Raw genomic sequence first — 16,075 nt, 5'->3', positions numbered from 1 at the left:
CCGCGGTGCGCGCCCCACGCCGGGACCCGCCGCCCTCTCGGCGCGACACCTAGGCGCGCCCGCGCGCGTGCCTGTGCCCGTCCCCGCCCGCCAGCGCCGCGGAAGATGGCGAGCCCGGCGCCCCCGGAGCCCGCCGAGCAGGGATGCCCGGCTCCCGCAGCCGCCGAGCAGGCGCCCCCGCCGCCGCCGCCGCCGCCGCCGCCGCCGCCCCGGGCTCCCCGCGAGGAGCAGGAGGGGGGAGCGCAGGAGGAAGGGGCGGCGGCGGGCGCGGGCCGGCAGGGGGAGGAGGCCGCCGGCGGGGTGGCCGCCGCGGTGACCTGGCTGCTGGGGGAGCCCGCGCTGTGGCTGAGCTGCCGCGCCGACGAGCTCCTGGGCTGGAAGAGGCCGCTGCGCGGCCTGCTCGCCTTCGTCGGGGCCAACCTGCTGTTCTGGTGAGAGCTCGGGGTGCGTGGGGACGCCGGGGAGGGCAGGTGACCTTGGGGCGCTCGGGGGCGGGCGGAGGGCGCGCCCAGGGCCGGGGCGGGGGGGTGCACGCCGGACCCCGCGGAGGAAGGTGTCAGCCCTGGCCCACTTTCTCGGCCACCTTTCTCAAACAGGTAGACACACACTCCCTGTAAACAGTTGTCATCCTCCGTGTGTGTATGCAGCCTCGCGGGAGAGGTGGTGGGCTCACCCCCACGCACCTGGACCGACAGGTGTGCCCGGAGTGCGCTTGGCCTTCGCTTTCCGAAACTCGCAGGTCTCGACCTGCTCGCCCAAAGCCTGCCAGACCACAAACACTTGAACGTGCATTCGTTCTTGCACCCAGAGCGGGCCTATCTGGACCAGCTTAGCTACACGCGCAAGACTGAGCCTGTCTCCATCAGCCACCTGAGATGGGCACTGAATGATTTGTTTTTCCGTTCCCTGGAGGGTTGGGTTTACCGTCTTTACTCCTTGATGAGAAAACAGGCGGCAAACAGGTGGATTAGGTACATCACCGTGCCCCGCAGGTGTGCAGTGTGGAAAACAGTGGTATTTTTAGCTGAAGAACAGAGAGAATACACAGGAATGTTCTGTGAAAAGCCCCTGATCAACAGGTTTGTCTCTTCAAAAAGCACCCTTGGGCTTCCCTGGTGGCGCAGTGGTTGAGAATCTGCCTGCCAATGCAGGGGACACGGGTTCGAGCCCTGGTCTGGGAAGATCCCACATGCCGCGGAGCAACTAGGCCCGTGAGCCACAATTACTGAGCCTGCGCGTCTGGAGCCTGTGCTCCGCAACAAGAGAGGCCGCGATGGTGAGAGGCCCGCGCACCGCGATGAAGAGTGGCCCCCACTTGCCACAACTAGAGAAAGCCCTCGCACAGAAACGAAGACTCAACACAGTCATAAATAAATAAATAAAAGAACGTGAATTTCTAAAAATAAATAAATAAATAAAAAGCACCCTTCACCCCTAAACACAGGGAAGTGTGTGGCTCCTTCACTGAAGGACGTGCCCTGTCGTCTGTTACCAGTCTGATGGAGGGTGGAGAAAAACCTTCTTTGTCTGCACCTGTGTCCTCATAACAAGCATGACCCACACAGTGCAGAATAAGCAGAGCTTCAGCAGAGGATACTTGTTACAGGACATAGATTTCTTAAGCTTAAAGTGAGGAAATAAATGACCGAAACATACACAGCCTGCCACTTTCTAGGTTAGCTCCTTTAACCTGAAGGTTTTTCTGCAGATCTGTGCTAGTCCTGGTTTTTCTCCTGAAATGAGCTGTTTCTTCCTTTCTTTCTTTCTTTTTTATTATTTATTTTTTTGGCTGTGTTGGGTCTTCGTTGCTGCACGCGGCCTTTCTCTAGTTGCGGCGAGCGGGGGCTACTCTTCGATGTGGTGCACGGGCTTCTCATTGCGGTGGCTTCTCTTGTTGTGGAGCACGGGCTCTAGGCACGTGGGCTTCAGTAGTTGTGGTGCGCGGGCTCAGTAGTTGTGGCTCATGGGCTCTAGAGCGCAGGCTCAGTAGTTGTGGTGCACGGGCTTAGTTGCTCTGCGGCATGTGGGATCTTCCCAGACCAGGGCTCGAGCCCGTGTCCCCTGCATTGACAGGTGGATTCTTAACCACTGCGCCACCAGGGAAGCCCGAGCTCTTTCTTATTAGACTCCCGAACGTGAATTAACCGCACTTTGGGTCTCTTAGCTATCAGTGTTTCTAGAGTATATTCCGTAGTTCTGCAACCTGTTATGAAGTTACGGTGGGCACTCAAAAGAAGGACAATATAGTGTCTGATGCTAGATTGGGCAACAGTCCCATAGTCTTAGGGCTGGGTCTCCCTCATTTTACCAATGAGGTGAAATCCTCTTTCTTAATTTTAAATTTTATTTATTAAAAAAAATAGCCAATAGCCTCAGAGTTCAAAAGTTTAAAGGTACAAAAGGTTAAACACTCTGTAAATCTTTTTCCCATGCCTGTCTCTGGCTACCCACTTTCTTACCAGAAGCAACCAATGTTACGAGTTTCCTGTGTATCTTTCTAGACAGTGCATATTTCAGCAAATACAAAATATTCTACGCAAATTGTGGAATACTATCTGGACTATTTTTCTTCTTAATGTACTTTGGCGATCACTTCCTTGTTCTTTTCCAGCTGCACAGAATTCCACTATATGGATGTCACGGATTAACCTGTCTCCTACTGATGGACTAAGATTGTTTCCAACTTTTGCTGTGACAGCATTATAGCTAATGGCCTAAACATGCATTATTTTGCATATAAGCAAGTATTGCTGTAGGATGAATTGCCAGAAGTGGAATTGTTGCGTCAGAGGGGATGTGCACTTGTAGTTTTGATGGCTATCACTGTTATTATTGCACTTCCCTGGAGTTCTACCAATTTATACTCAAACCAGCAGTGCGTGTGACTGCCTGTTTCTTTATATACCCTTGCCTAACAGCATTTTATTAAACTTTTTGATTTGCAGATCTGATAGGTGAAAAAGGCTATCGCAATATGGTTTTAATTTGCATTTCTCTGAGACTGAGCATTTTTTTCTCACATTCAAGAGCCATTATAATTATCTTTTCTTTGCGTTACCTGTTTACAAATAACTTTTGCCCATATTTTTAATTGAGCCATTGGGCTTTTTCCTGTTGATTTGTAGGAGCTCTTTTTAAAAAAAAAAATAAATTTATTTATTTATTTATGGCTTCGTTGGGTCTTTGTTGCTGCGTGCGGGGGCTACTCTTCGTTGTGGCGCACGGGCTTCTCATTGCGGTGGCTTCTCTTGTTGCAGAGCACGGGCTCTAGGTGCGTGGGCTTCAGTAGCTGTGGCCACGGGATTAGTTGCTCCGCGGCATGTGGGATCTTCCCGGACCAGGGCTCGAACCCGTGTCCCCTGCATTGGCAGGCGGATTCTTAACCACTGCGCCACCAGGGAAGTCCCAGGAGCTCTTTTCATATTAAGAACTTTAGCCTAATTTCTGTAACATGAGTGGCAAACATTTTTTCTGTGATGTATTCTTAATATCTATTGAAAATAATGATTTTTGCATACAATAATTGAAAGGCATATTTGATATTATTCGGGAGTGATGTTTTTCATCCATATATTTTTTTAATAAGTCTAATGACGAGGCAAACAATGGCCAGGCATTCAGTCTAATTATAGCTTCCTGTTTATCTGTTTTATTTCTTCTCCTGTTTGGAGAATTTACATTCCATTTGTATATTTTCTTGGACAGAAACATGACAGTCCTGCCTTTTAAATTTGAAATACTTGTTAATTGGAATTTCTGACCCATTTATTAATTTTATTAAAATGTTGTTTTTTTCCTCATTGTTGCTTTTGAGGTTAAAATATTTTTCAAGGACTTTGTTTTCTCTAAATAGTGTATTTCTTATCAAGTGATCTCAAATTATGTGACACTCTAACACTGTGTCCCAAGGACTCTAAAGCTCTGGATTTTTTTTACATTTACTAATTGTTTTATTTTCAGTAGTGCAAATTGAATACAACCTAAATGACAGAACATAAGACAATGGTTTCATAAATGGAAGTAGTATATCTAATGAATAGATCATGCAGTTAGCAAAATGGTAATTAAGTATACTGCATAATATAAAGCTTTGTATTTTTTATTAAAAAATACCCAAAAAGATCAATGTTAGAAGCATAAGAAACCCAAATCTTGTCACTTTTCTTGATGTTATTTTTGGGGAAATGAACTTTTTAAATGCATATTTTTGATTGTTTAGTACCTGGTACCAGCACTAGCGTTCAGGATTTTGACCCTGGGTTCAGAAGCTCTAACATTTATTACCTGCCCATTATCTGCAAGATTTTAGTGCTGTGCACTGAAAGCACAAAAGCTGAGACTTGGCCATAACAAATGGGTATAACTCAAGGCTGAATGGAGCGAGTGTGGTAAAGAGTCAGAGACGGGATCATTCGTTTTGATGCAGTTTTTTGCGGGGAGGTGGCATCCTGACTAGAAGGGACTGTGGGGTCTTCATAAGGAGATCACGCTCGAGTCAGATTTGGATGGACAGGAATGATTTGGGTAGATCTAGTATATGGTCGACAGCATTCCAGTCCTAAGGAATTGTACTTAATGTTTCAACCAACATATTCAACTGATGCAATGCCACATGAGTTGGTGGAGAAAAGTAGGGGAGATGAGAGTGGCTGTGTGTTTCGGAGACACATCTGGGGGCAGTGGTTGCCTCGAGTGTCACACTTTGTGTTTGGACCTGTTTTCTCTATAGGCAATGGGGACCCAAAAATGCCTTGTAAAAGTGTCCATGAATATTTTAATGGGCAAGTAAGTTGTGGTACATTTATTCCTACCATAAAATAACATATAGAACAATGAAAATAAACTACAGCTATAGACAACAACACAGATGAATTTTACAAACGTAATTTTGGGCAAAAAAAAAAAAAGCACACAATATATACAGAATGATTCGGTTTTTTGAAAACTATGCAAAACTAAACAGTATTGATCAGGGATATATTGATAGAAGACATTCTTATCTGCAAAATCAAGAGAGTGGTTATCCCTGGGAGGAGAGAGAAGGTTTGATGACAGAGGGCACGTGGAAGGTTTTGGAGTACAGGCAGTGTTCTGTTTTTTGACTTCAGTGGTGGAAGTTACCTGGTGTTCAAGTTATAATTATTTTAAAACTATGAGTGTGTGTGTGCATTCTTATCTTTGCTATATTTTTTGAAAAATACTAAAATACTAAATAATGCTTAAAAAAATTGGTATTCACTCAGAGCTCAGAGGAGTTTGATAAGATGCAGACCGTATAGCACCTGTCTCAAGAAGCAGGGTTTCCACAACCTGAAATAGATCGCACAACAGTCTTATAGTCCTAGGGTTGGGTCTCTCATTTTACCAATGAGGGACATGTTTGTGAATTCTTTTTCTTAATTTTAAATTTTATTTATTAAAGAATGGTCAGTACAGCCTCACAGTGCAAAAGTTTAAAAGTATAAAATGGTAAACAGTTTGAAAGGCTCTTTCCGACGCCTGTCACTGGCTACCTGACTCCTTCCAGGGGCAACCAGTGACACCAGTTTTTAGCACGCCATCAAATAGAATGAACCCAGTGAAACAGAAAATACCCATTTGCTTTTGTTTTTAAAGAATTAGCTGCTTGCGGTATACTGTCAATAAAACGCACACGCTCTAAGTGAACAGTCAAATGTAAACGCCCATGGAACCACAATGGCAATCAAGATCTAGAACATTCCATCACTCCTAAAGATTACTTTGGCTTCCTTTCCCACCCGTAGCCACCCCGGGGATTGATCTGTTTTCTGTCCCTATAGATTAGATTTGTTTTTGTTAAAGTTTCATATAAATGATACCTTGTAATATGATGTTTTTGTGCCTGGCTTTGCTTACCCAGCATAAAGCTTTGAGATTCATCCCTGTTGTGTATATCAGTTGTTTGTTTCTCATTATTGTTGACTAGTCTGCCACTTTGGGGATATACCTCAATTTGTTTATCCATTTGCTAGTTGATGTTCTTTGGGGTTGTTTTCACGGTTGGCTATTATGAGTAAAGCTATTGAAAAAATTCAGGCACAAATCTTTGTGTGAAATGTCTGGTTTTGGTGAGAGGAGTGTGGCAAGCTCTGGCCATGCTTTGTATGGCCACGTGGCAGTTGCCTTGGGTAGCAAGGGCTGGAGGATTATGTCTGTCTTCTTGGTCTCCTTGCTGGTCATGATACTGAAACTGAATGCCACACACAATGCAGCCCGGAGAGCTGCTCGGATGTGATTTAGTCTTGAACCCGCAGTTGGAGACCATGCATGCAGAGAAATCTATGCTGGGCCTCTTTCCTCAGAGCATCTGGCACTACATGATGACATTACCCTCCACTTGTATAAATAGTTCAACTGCAAGAAACTGATTAGCCTGAGGTGAGGACACAAGGGCATGCCCTTCAGGAGACCTTGGGTGCTCTAACTTTTGCCGTATTTCAGGCTGGGCACCTGTGCAGTCTGGAATGCCCAGGACCCACTTAGAGTCCTTGGAGGCCTGTCCTCTAGAGTTGGTTTGGAAGGTTGCAGGGTCCAGCTCCCACTTGATGTCAAGAGCCCCTCTATGCCATCGCTGACGGGTTGGGCCAGCTTGCATTAGAGCAGTGCCCCTCAAAGAGCGATCTCTTACTGGCATCATCGTGGCCATCACCTGGGCACTTGTAGAGATGCAAATCGTGGGCTCCACCCCACACATATGAGCCAGAATCCCTGGGGTGGGGCCGGAGCATCTGAATTTTCTCCAGCTCACCAGGTGACTCGAGTGTGAGAATCACTGCATTTGAGCACTTTCTGGGGTCATGAACTCTCTTCTCCATAAGGCAGCATTTCCACTGCTGGACAACTCTGACTAAAAAATATTTTTCCTATACTGAGTTAAGCTCACCTCTTTGTTATCTCTACAGCTGCCCAAGATCCGGGCTCCCTCCCCAGGACAGTCCTTTGTCTGTTTCGATATTTGTTCTGTTCTGCATTTCTTCTTTCCCCCAGATGAGAAATCCTGGGCTCCTTGCACTCACCAGACTCTTCTGAACATGCTTCAGTTTGTACGTATTCCTCCTCAAATGCAGCATTCTGAGATGATGTAACCAGTGTGTACTTTTCCCCATCTTCCTGGACAGAATCCTTCTCTTCACATGGCCTGAGATAGAATTTCTTTATTCTACTTGATAGTAACTCCTTTGACAGCCACTACTATTAATGATTGCTGCTGCCATCAAACTATACCCGTGTATATAACTATTTACGCAGGTATAGTTCGTCAAACTACAACTAGTAAAATTATTAAGGATGCTCACATTTAGCACCTCATTTAAATCTTAACAGCAACCAGTGAGGCAGGTATTATTCCCTTTTTACACAAGAGGAAACAGGCCCATAGAAGTTAATTGAGTTATTAACGATGACTTTAACCTGTACTATTCAATAGAATATTTGCAGTGATGGAAATAGTTTACATTTGTACTGTCTGGTATGGTAGCAAGTACCCTATTGTGGTTATTGAGCTTATGACATGTGGCTAGTGTGACTCAGGAACTGTATTTTTAATTTCCTTGAACTTAAACTTCAGTTCAAATAGCTGCATGTGGTTAGTGGCTACCCATATTCAGTAGCACAGTCCTAACCTGGGTCACGGGCCTGGGTGATGAAGCCATGTCCTTTTCTACAAATTCAGTGTTTCTTTCTTTTTTTTTTTTTTTAAAAAAAAACTCTATTACTCTAAGGAATAATAGAAGACAGATATGGGAACCAACAATTAGGGCTTACATTTTTCAGTGTTACAGAATTTCACTTAATAGTTTCAGCATGGGGTGAAAATAATTATGTTGGGAGAGGGTTGGTTCTGCATTGAGAGGGATCTTTTTTAGCCTGTTAGCGAGTCTAGTTCACGTCCCTCGCCTTATCTCAGCTCCATCTGGGCATCAGGAGCCGTGGAAGAGTGTCTGCTCCAGACCCACATGGTGTTGGGTCCATGGGGTATACCAGAAGTCCCAGGTCTGCACTTGGCTCTGAGAGCTTACTCTCTGCTTTAGGAGACATGGCTGGTTCAGTGAATTGATTGAAACAATGCACCACACTTCTAAACTGTATGCCACAGTTTCTAGGGCTTTACAGTTTAGGAATAGTGGATATCAGAGGGGTTTGGAATAGTTGATGAAATCTCTGTGCGATTTATTGTATGTATAGGCCTAGCAGAGAAGGTGTAACTATAAAAGTAAGGTTAACAGTGAGGGCTTTCCACGTGGGACAAACCCAGGTATAAATGGGGGACGTGCACTGGATGTTGTCAGTCTGGGGAGACTCACCTGCCTCAGGCTGAGGGTACATTCTGGGGAGCAGGAAAGAGAAATTATTATTCTTGTATGCATGGAACCAGCATGGGATCTGAAACCCTGTAGATGCTCAAAAAGGTTTAGTGAACTGGACTGGACTAAAGGGTATTCCCCTAGCCTGGATAGGGCAGGGCTGGTTTAAGGAAGGTCTTGCAAAATAGAAAGGCTTCAGGTCATTGAAAATAGTTGTGGACGTTTTTTATATTCAGTAAATGTTTCTTGAGTAGTGGCCTCATGTGCTTATTCTTAGACCCAGGAAATCTTTCACGAGTTCCCATGTAAGGCTGTTCTCTAGGCCTTGGTCCTTTAGCACCAGGAGCTGCTGCTTGAGGACCTAAGAAATGGGGCTGTTTTTACCAGATTAATGCTCATTCTAGAAACCCATCAGGTTTTCTTCTCTAGTGTAATAACCACAAAGCTCATCTTTAGTGATCTTGCACAGTTTTATGGTTATGCCTATTTGGGTAATAACTTTCCCTCAGCTTCTTTTTGCTGCTGTTTTTCCTTCTTATCCTGTTGTGCGTGAATGTTTTTAAGCTGCCTGACTGATCGAAATGAGTACAAATAAATGAGGTGTATCATTATCACTAGCTGCTGGGAATGCAGACACATTCTGACCCCTGGTAAGAGGCACAGATTAGTAAGCAAGTAATTCTCAGGTTATGCTGCGAGCACTAAATTATCATACATGGGCCAAGATGAGCCAGTAGGATTTCCTTAGGCAGTAAATGGGGGTATGGAGATTGGGGAAAAGACAGGATAATCAGTATGTAAAAAGTGGAAGAGAACTAATACATATTGAGTAGCTATTATGTGCTAGGTACTCAGTTAACTGATGGAAGCTTGAACAGGGTACACAGTAGCACTCATAACTATTCATTTATATATAGAGAGAGGGGAAGGGAAGGGGAGGGGAGGGGAGGGGTGGGACAGGTATTTTATGTTCTAGAGGGAATATCCACAGGTGAGTTTGGAAAGAGAAACATTGGGGTCAGTTTCTGAAGAGTTTACTATTGGATTGTGCTAAGGAATTTGGACTATATCAAATAAGCAGTCTCTGTCTATTTTGTGTAAGTGCCATCATATATATACCGTCATATAGCCATAGTCCCTTTCTTTTAAGACCTCCATTCAAAAATTCAACAAATATTTATTATCTACTACATGCTGACACTGTTCTTGGTGCTAGAGATGTAACAGTGGACAAGAAAGCATGAGATCCCTCTCCTCATGGAGCTTATATTTTTGTGGTGGAAATGGTGGAAGAAAGACAATAAACAAATGCACAAAATGCTAGGAGAAGCTAGGTGCTGTGGAGAAAACTAAAGCAGGGACAAGGGACAGGGAGGGACCAGGAGGTGCTACTTTTCTGGGGTAGCCAGTGCAGGCTTCTCAGAGGAGTGACTGTGAGCTGACGCCCGAAGAGCACATTAGGGAGGGATCCAAGCAGCTACTTCTGCAGCAGAATGCTCCAGGCAGAGGGAACAGGCTGTGCAAAGGCCCTGGGGTGAGTGGGCTGGGGGTGTTTGCGGAACAGCACGGAGTCCAGTGTGGCTGCAGCTGGTTGAGCAAGCAGGAGACACCATTAGTTTTAGCTCAGAACTTCATGCAGCGAGTGTGCCAGACTATGCTTACCGCCTTTCCATCACCACCACCCCCCCCCACCGGGTGAATGAGGGGAGCGAGAACCTGGGGCCAGAGGTGGGGCAGGACACCTTTGCAGGAACACTTGGTGGTGAAGAGGGGCAGTGGGGTGGGGAGACTCTGGCGATAAAATCAGGACGACTGAGTGATTTCTTGGATGGGAGAAGAGAGGGGGTGGGGGAGTGCCTCAGCCTCCGAGGGTAAATGAGGAGTGGCTGGTGTTAACCATTCTGAGGGTCGCTGGGGTTGCAGCAGGGGACGGGTTGGGTTGAAGTACAGATGTGTGTGTGTTGGGGGTGGTGGAGTTTCCTAGGGAGCACCTGCTGGGCTGTATGAGAAGAGAGCCTGGGGAGAGTGTGAGGAAACCGACCTCAGCAAGGCGGTGATGAAGGAGCATCTTTGGCAGGAGGGTCAGGGCGCGGCGAGTCCCAGAGAGCCGGGTTCCCCGGGAGCCAGGTGAGGTCGCGGCCGGGTCCGCTAGGGTTCCATCGGCAAGTGCCCCTTCCTGGCCGGCATGAGGGCCTGGCCTTCCCAGTCACACCAGAAGGGGGACCCTCCCTTCCTCCCAGCCCCTCACCACCTCCTCCTGCTGCAGCATCGTGGCTCAGTCTCTGTGGAGGACAGAACTCCCTACCCTGCCCTCCAGGGCCCCTCTGGGATTTGGTCCTCAGGCCAGATCCTGACTTGGCCAACGGGGAGTTCAGACAGTTTAGGAAATCCGTTCTCTCCCCAGTGCCTGGCTTTCATGCCTACCAAGATAGCTGATTTTGAATGTCAGAAGCGTTCTATTGTTAGCTGTTTCTGTTGATTCCAGCTGTGGAAGAAGGACCTTGGTCCTTGTCTTTGAGGAAGGAATTCAGCAAAGGGACCAAGACTGTGAAATAGAGACGGTGTTTATTAGAAGCAAAGTACATGTGGAAGAACACACAGGCAAACTTGGAGTGAGTTGCGTGCAATAGGGGTGGCTTAGGTTGCTTGTATGGGGGCAGTTTTCCGGGTGGTCTCCGGCCCGTCGTCTCACTTGTGCTTTCACGTGATCAGGGCCCAGTGCTCCTGCTGGTATCTTATCGCCAAGTATCAGCGGGAGACCAGTTGCAGCCCCTCAACGTGGAGCCAATCTCCTACCTCACTGTGTTCACTCCTTCTGCAGAGTCCTGAGCCCGCCCCCATGCCATTCTCCACCTGCTCTTCTGATGCCCGATGGGTCCTCTGACAGGTGCTGGCATCTGTGAGGATGCAGGAACGGAGAGGGAAGGGTGGAGACAGGGGAAGGGAAGAGGGACAGCAGGGGGCTCTGGGGAAGCCCATGGGGGCTGGGCGTAGAAGGATACCTCCTCCTCTGACACCTGAGGACCAGGGGGAAAGGTGGGCACACCTGGAGGGCAGGTGGCTAGGGGGTCACCTGCCAATGGCAGCTGATTTCCCTTTGAAGGAGGAGGAGGAGCTCCTGAGACTGAGGAGGTTGAGGGCGGATGAGACTGGCTGTTGCTTTCGTGGGGAGGGACGTCCATGTTTACAGTCCCTTTCTTGTACGACTCTATTTTGCTGTTGGCTCTTAGCATTTTTTTCTGTTCGATCTTTCTAACTCTCCAACATTTCTGGAAACCTCCTTTTGATAAAGGTCAACTCTATCAGACCCACACCTCAGTTTCTCTTTCTCTTTCTTTCCCTGGGAGCCACCCTTCTTGGAGTCCTTCTCCCCCTGTTCTGATCTAGTCTGATTGTCCCCTGGGCCTGCTGTCCCTGCAGGACATCTGCGTCGTCACCCCGTTCCCTCTCTCCCTTGTGAGAGCCTCTGTTACTGGACCCCTGCTGAGAACGGGGTCAGCAGCACCCATGTCTTCTCCTTGAGATGATTCACGATGGTTTAAGGTTTAAGGTTTTCTTGTGTTTGCTCTGAGTGCTTTGCGTCTGCCTGTTTTCTGTTACTGGACTCTTTCTTGGTGGCCTCTTCGGTATCGAGAGAGTACATCCTCTAGCATGTTTTGAGAACTTGCGTGCAGAAAATATCTTTATCCCACCCTTCCAGCTGATTGCTGGTTTGGCTTGGCTTAGAATTCTGGGTGGGGAATAATTTTCCATTAGAATTTTGAAGCACTGCCCTCCTTTCTGGCTTGCTTCCAGCGTTGCTTTTCGCAGATGGATACCTTTCCAAGCCTGATCTCTTATAGATGGTCTGCAATTGGTCCAGCTATTGGTTTATGATTTCTGGTATTTGGGTAAGGAGTCAGTCTGACTGCTGTGTTATTCTAGCTTGTGCTTTAGATCTTCGGGGCAAGCTTAAAGCATTTCTTTTTGCCTTTCTTACTTCTGGGACCCTGTGTTTGCTTGCCATGTAAAGGCTGCATCTGACTTCGGTGGTCCATTCTCGAGATGGGTGGAACTGAACACAGGGCTTCTGTGTGCCTCCAAAGGTTACTCACGCAGAAAAGAGCCTGAGTGGCACCTCCCCGCCCCCCCGAATCGTGCAGGGATGCTGCCCTGGCTGGATCCCACGGGCTTGGCTGAGTCGTGCCCCGGGGGGTGGGCGTCAAGCCTGGCACCTGGCCCGGCTGTGCGGGAACTTGCGATCCTAGGATAGGCTGGGCCTAACTGAACTAAAAGGCGGAGAGAATTCATACCTTGACCTCATTAGCACAACGCTCAAAACACGTAGTGTCCTAGCTTGTCATAGACCAGGCCACCTTGAGCCAGAGTGTCACTGTTTACATTCGAGGTCTGGTTTGGAGCCAAATGCTACGTTGCTGCCCCTTTCTGCTTGTGTGCTTCCAGAAAGCCACACTGGCACTTCTGGGCGTGTGTTTTGCTGATCTGTGTAGCACTGAACGAAATGGACATCCAGAGTCGCAGATTTCAGCCCAGGAGTCATAGCATGAATCTATTAGAATCACCTAGGAGCCCGAGCTCCCCAGTTCTTTGGAGGTACTGACCTGCTTTCGGTATTTCAAACAACTGGGGAAGAGGCTTATTTCTATGACAAAGTTGCACTCACTCTGACCTAGTAAACTGTGCTATGTATTTTGTTAGCAGCTAAAACCTTGCAAAAGAAGGCACCTGTATGATGAAATAAAAGGTAGGGAATCCTTGCTTCCGTTTTACCACCTCATTTGATAGATGAAGAAACTGAGTCCCAAGGCCCTGCAATGAGCTGGTGACAACGTGACCCTTTCTGAAAACTGCACGCCACCAAGTGTGGAAGCCATGAGCACGAGGAAACTTAGGAAGGTAGAATCACAATGTTCCCAAGGGCAGAACTGCCCACCACATGATTTTACACGCCCGTGTGGAGACTCTGCTGAGTGGATCCAACCACACCTCTGGGGTTTTGAGCGTCTGGAGTTGGTGTATTGACACATCTCCCCAAGACTCGCCAGGCCCCTCCAGAGCTCCTAGCTGTGAGCTTCAGGCATTCCCCCCAGACTTCACCCTCCCTTCTTACCTGCTGTCACAGAAGCCAGAGCTTGTAAAAGTCACTTTTGACAAAAGGAGACTTTCTCCTGCTCTCAGTAGTCATGGCTTGCATTTGACTTGCACATCTACTCAAAACAAGATGTTTACTGTCCAGCTGACGGAGTACCACCCTCTTTCAAATGATGAGGGTAACTCCATCCTGGGAGACCTTTCCTAGGGAGAATTCTTGTCACTTGAAAATGTATTTATTATTCAAAGGAAATATTTTTATATGTTCCTGAACTACAAAAGGACAGTTATGTTTGCTCAGACACCACCAAGACCTGTTGAAATGAACATCGACCCGGTCCGTTTAATAGCTATATTTTTTATCAAACCCAGCTTAAGGGCTTTTTTGTTGTTAATAAAATCTCTTGAAAAGAGCTGTTGATCTCTTCTCTTCCAGCTCTCCTGTAGCTGGTACACATAATACAGGGCGATCACAAACAAAAAAACTGCGTGCACTCAGTGTTTAAAAAAATTCAAGCTTTCCTGGGAAATAACAACAAAATATAAAAGCAAGGACTAAAGCTATCCGTTCAAACAGCAGGGTTTAGGGACGGTGGTGTGCAAGACTGCAACCGCTGCTGACTTGCCCATCCCAGGTCCCCCGAGGAGAATTTCACCAGGAGTCAGGAGGCAACCTTGTGGTCTCTAGCCCTGGGGCTCGGTTGCTCATGAATTGCATAAAATCCAAATCCATCTTTGTATATGGAGGAAATGGCTCATAAGCTGGAGGAAGGGACATTATATAAAATTCCTCTTGCAGCTGAGTTCCTGTTCCATGAATGGATATATCTTGGGGGTATTGACTGTAGTTTGGAAACCTTACTTCATCTATTAAATCATCTTTTTAGGAATGAATATATATTTTCTTGGCATACCTTATGAATTTAACTTCCAAATACCTTCGGGATAAATTCAGAACAACAGCTTGCATTGTCACGTCATGTAGAGTATCAGAAAGCTTTAGTAAGGGACTTAAACCAGTTTATTTTCATAGTTTATGAAAAAAAATGGTACATATGTTAAATTTAACCTTTTTCTTATAAATGAATCTAAATATTTAAAGATACTTGACAGTAAAGTTTCACTTTTGCCTCAGGTTCTAAGTTCCTTAGAATAGATTTTAAAATATAATCTAGTGGAAATGGAAAATATGATCTTAAAGTTGCTTTTTCTGTTTTTTAATTAACTAGTATGAGCGAATACTAGCTTTCATTTATCAGCATGGAAATTGATAATTTCCATTAAAATGTTTCACTTTTAATAGTATCACTGAACGTTTTAGCTCTGATGTTGCCCGTGGAATCTCCGCTGTGTATGGGTTTGCCTGGCGCAGAAGGTGGATGTCTTAAGGCTCATGAGCCCATGATTCATGACATGCTTGCCGCGTGCCTGTGGTATTCAGAAGCATGGCTGTTAACAAAAGAACCGTGGTTGGATATTGTCTTAGAATGTCAGTGATGATCTTTGGCTTCTAGTTAGAAGAACTCCCAGATGTGTAGAAAGAAGCCCAGACATGTATCGTGTATGGTGTGGCTTTCACATAATCACGGCTGCTCCAGTGACGGGATGCCTGCCTTGGCCAGGGCACCATCCTCCTTGACCTGACCAGTCACATCGATATCACAGTAAAGCTCGCAACAGGGCTTTATTCAGCACGGTGGCAGGTTAGGAGAGCCAGACTGACTTCCCTTTAAAGAGATACAAATTAGCCTAAACCAAGGTCCCAGGGCCATCATGTTGTCTGTTGCTTCTCAAAAGGTCTTCAAAAACTGCAGAAATTTTTACGCTCCTCATGCAATTCTTCCCCCCATTTTGGCAAGCTGCTACTGTTATGATAGTGTGCTTTAGGAAGTTCATGATTAACGATGGCGTTAATTACACGCATGATTATTTAATTACGTTAATTGACTCATCCATTCAACAAACGTGGAATGAGCCGCAATGCAGAAACGCATTATTGAGCACCTGCTTTTGGCCAGGTAGTGACCTCATCCGGGGGTGACACTGGTGATCTGGACAGAGTGGGTCCTCCCCTCATGGAGCTTACAGTTTGGTGTCAGCAAATGATAAACAAGTGAGCAAGCAAATGATATACAGGTGGGAATCAAGATGAGTGCATGAAAGGAAAAGACGTTTTTCTGGGGAAGCAATGGGATGACAAATATGATCACGGTCGGCCAAGGAGACAGGTTCTCAGGGTTATGTTGCTACTGAGTGTGACCCTGGGGCAGTGTCTTGACCTTGTGCCTTTACCAAGCTTTTGAAACGCCTTTTGCCGAAGAACTCCTGTCCTCCTTGTTCAGAATAGCCTATCCCTTTTGGGGAAAGCAGGTTTGAAGTTCTGATGTAGCTGACTGCACGGTTGGGGTCATTCTAAAAAGACACGTTAAGAACTGACCGAAGGCATCTCTCTGTCACTTGTAAGCAGAGTTTCACCTCGCATTCACTGCTCGTCTGATTGAAATGCCAGCTTATGATTGAAATGGGGATCCTCTTCTGTGCCAGGCTCCTGGTGCTTGCTCTTCGCGGCTGCGTCGAGGCGTTTTCTTTCATTGTTCGTGTTTAACGCCAAATGTTATAAACACAGAAGCTGAGTCGCTCTCTTGGAGAGCTTAATGAGA

General features: G+C 46.5%; 1 protein-coding gene across 1 annotated transcript in view; it reads left to right on the top strand.

Annotated features, from left to right (window-relative positions):
- The first annotated feature begins 26 nt into the window (after positions 1 to 26).
- RETREG1 (reticulophagy regulator 1) overlaps positions 27 to 16,075 on the top strand; it is a 125,940-nt gene continuing 109,891 nt past the window's right edge. The window contains exon 1 of the mRNA XM_059916138.1: positions 27 to 431. Coding sequence (XP_059772121.1) covers positions 106 to 431 — 326 coding nt within the window. The 5' untranslated portion in view covers positions 27 to 105. The remainder of the gene's footprint in view (positions 432 to 16,075) is intronic.

This window comes from Balaenoptera ricei, chromosome 3, assembly GCF_028023285.1.
Source record: "Balaenoptera ricei isolate mBalRic1 chromosome 3, mBalRic1.hap2, whole genome shotgun sequence".
Classification (NCBI taxonomy): domain Eukaryota; kingdom Metazoa; phylum Chordata; class Mammalia; order Artiodactyla; family Balaenopteridae; genus Balaenoptera; species Balaenoptera ricei.
Note: the sequence above shows the minus strand (reverse complement) of the source record. Positions and strands in the feature narration are given on the sequence as shown.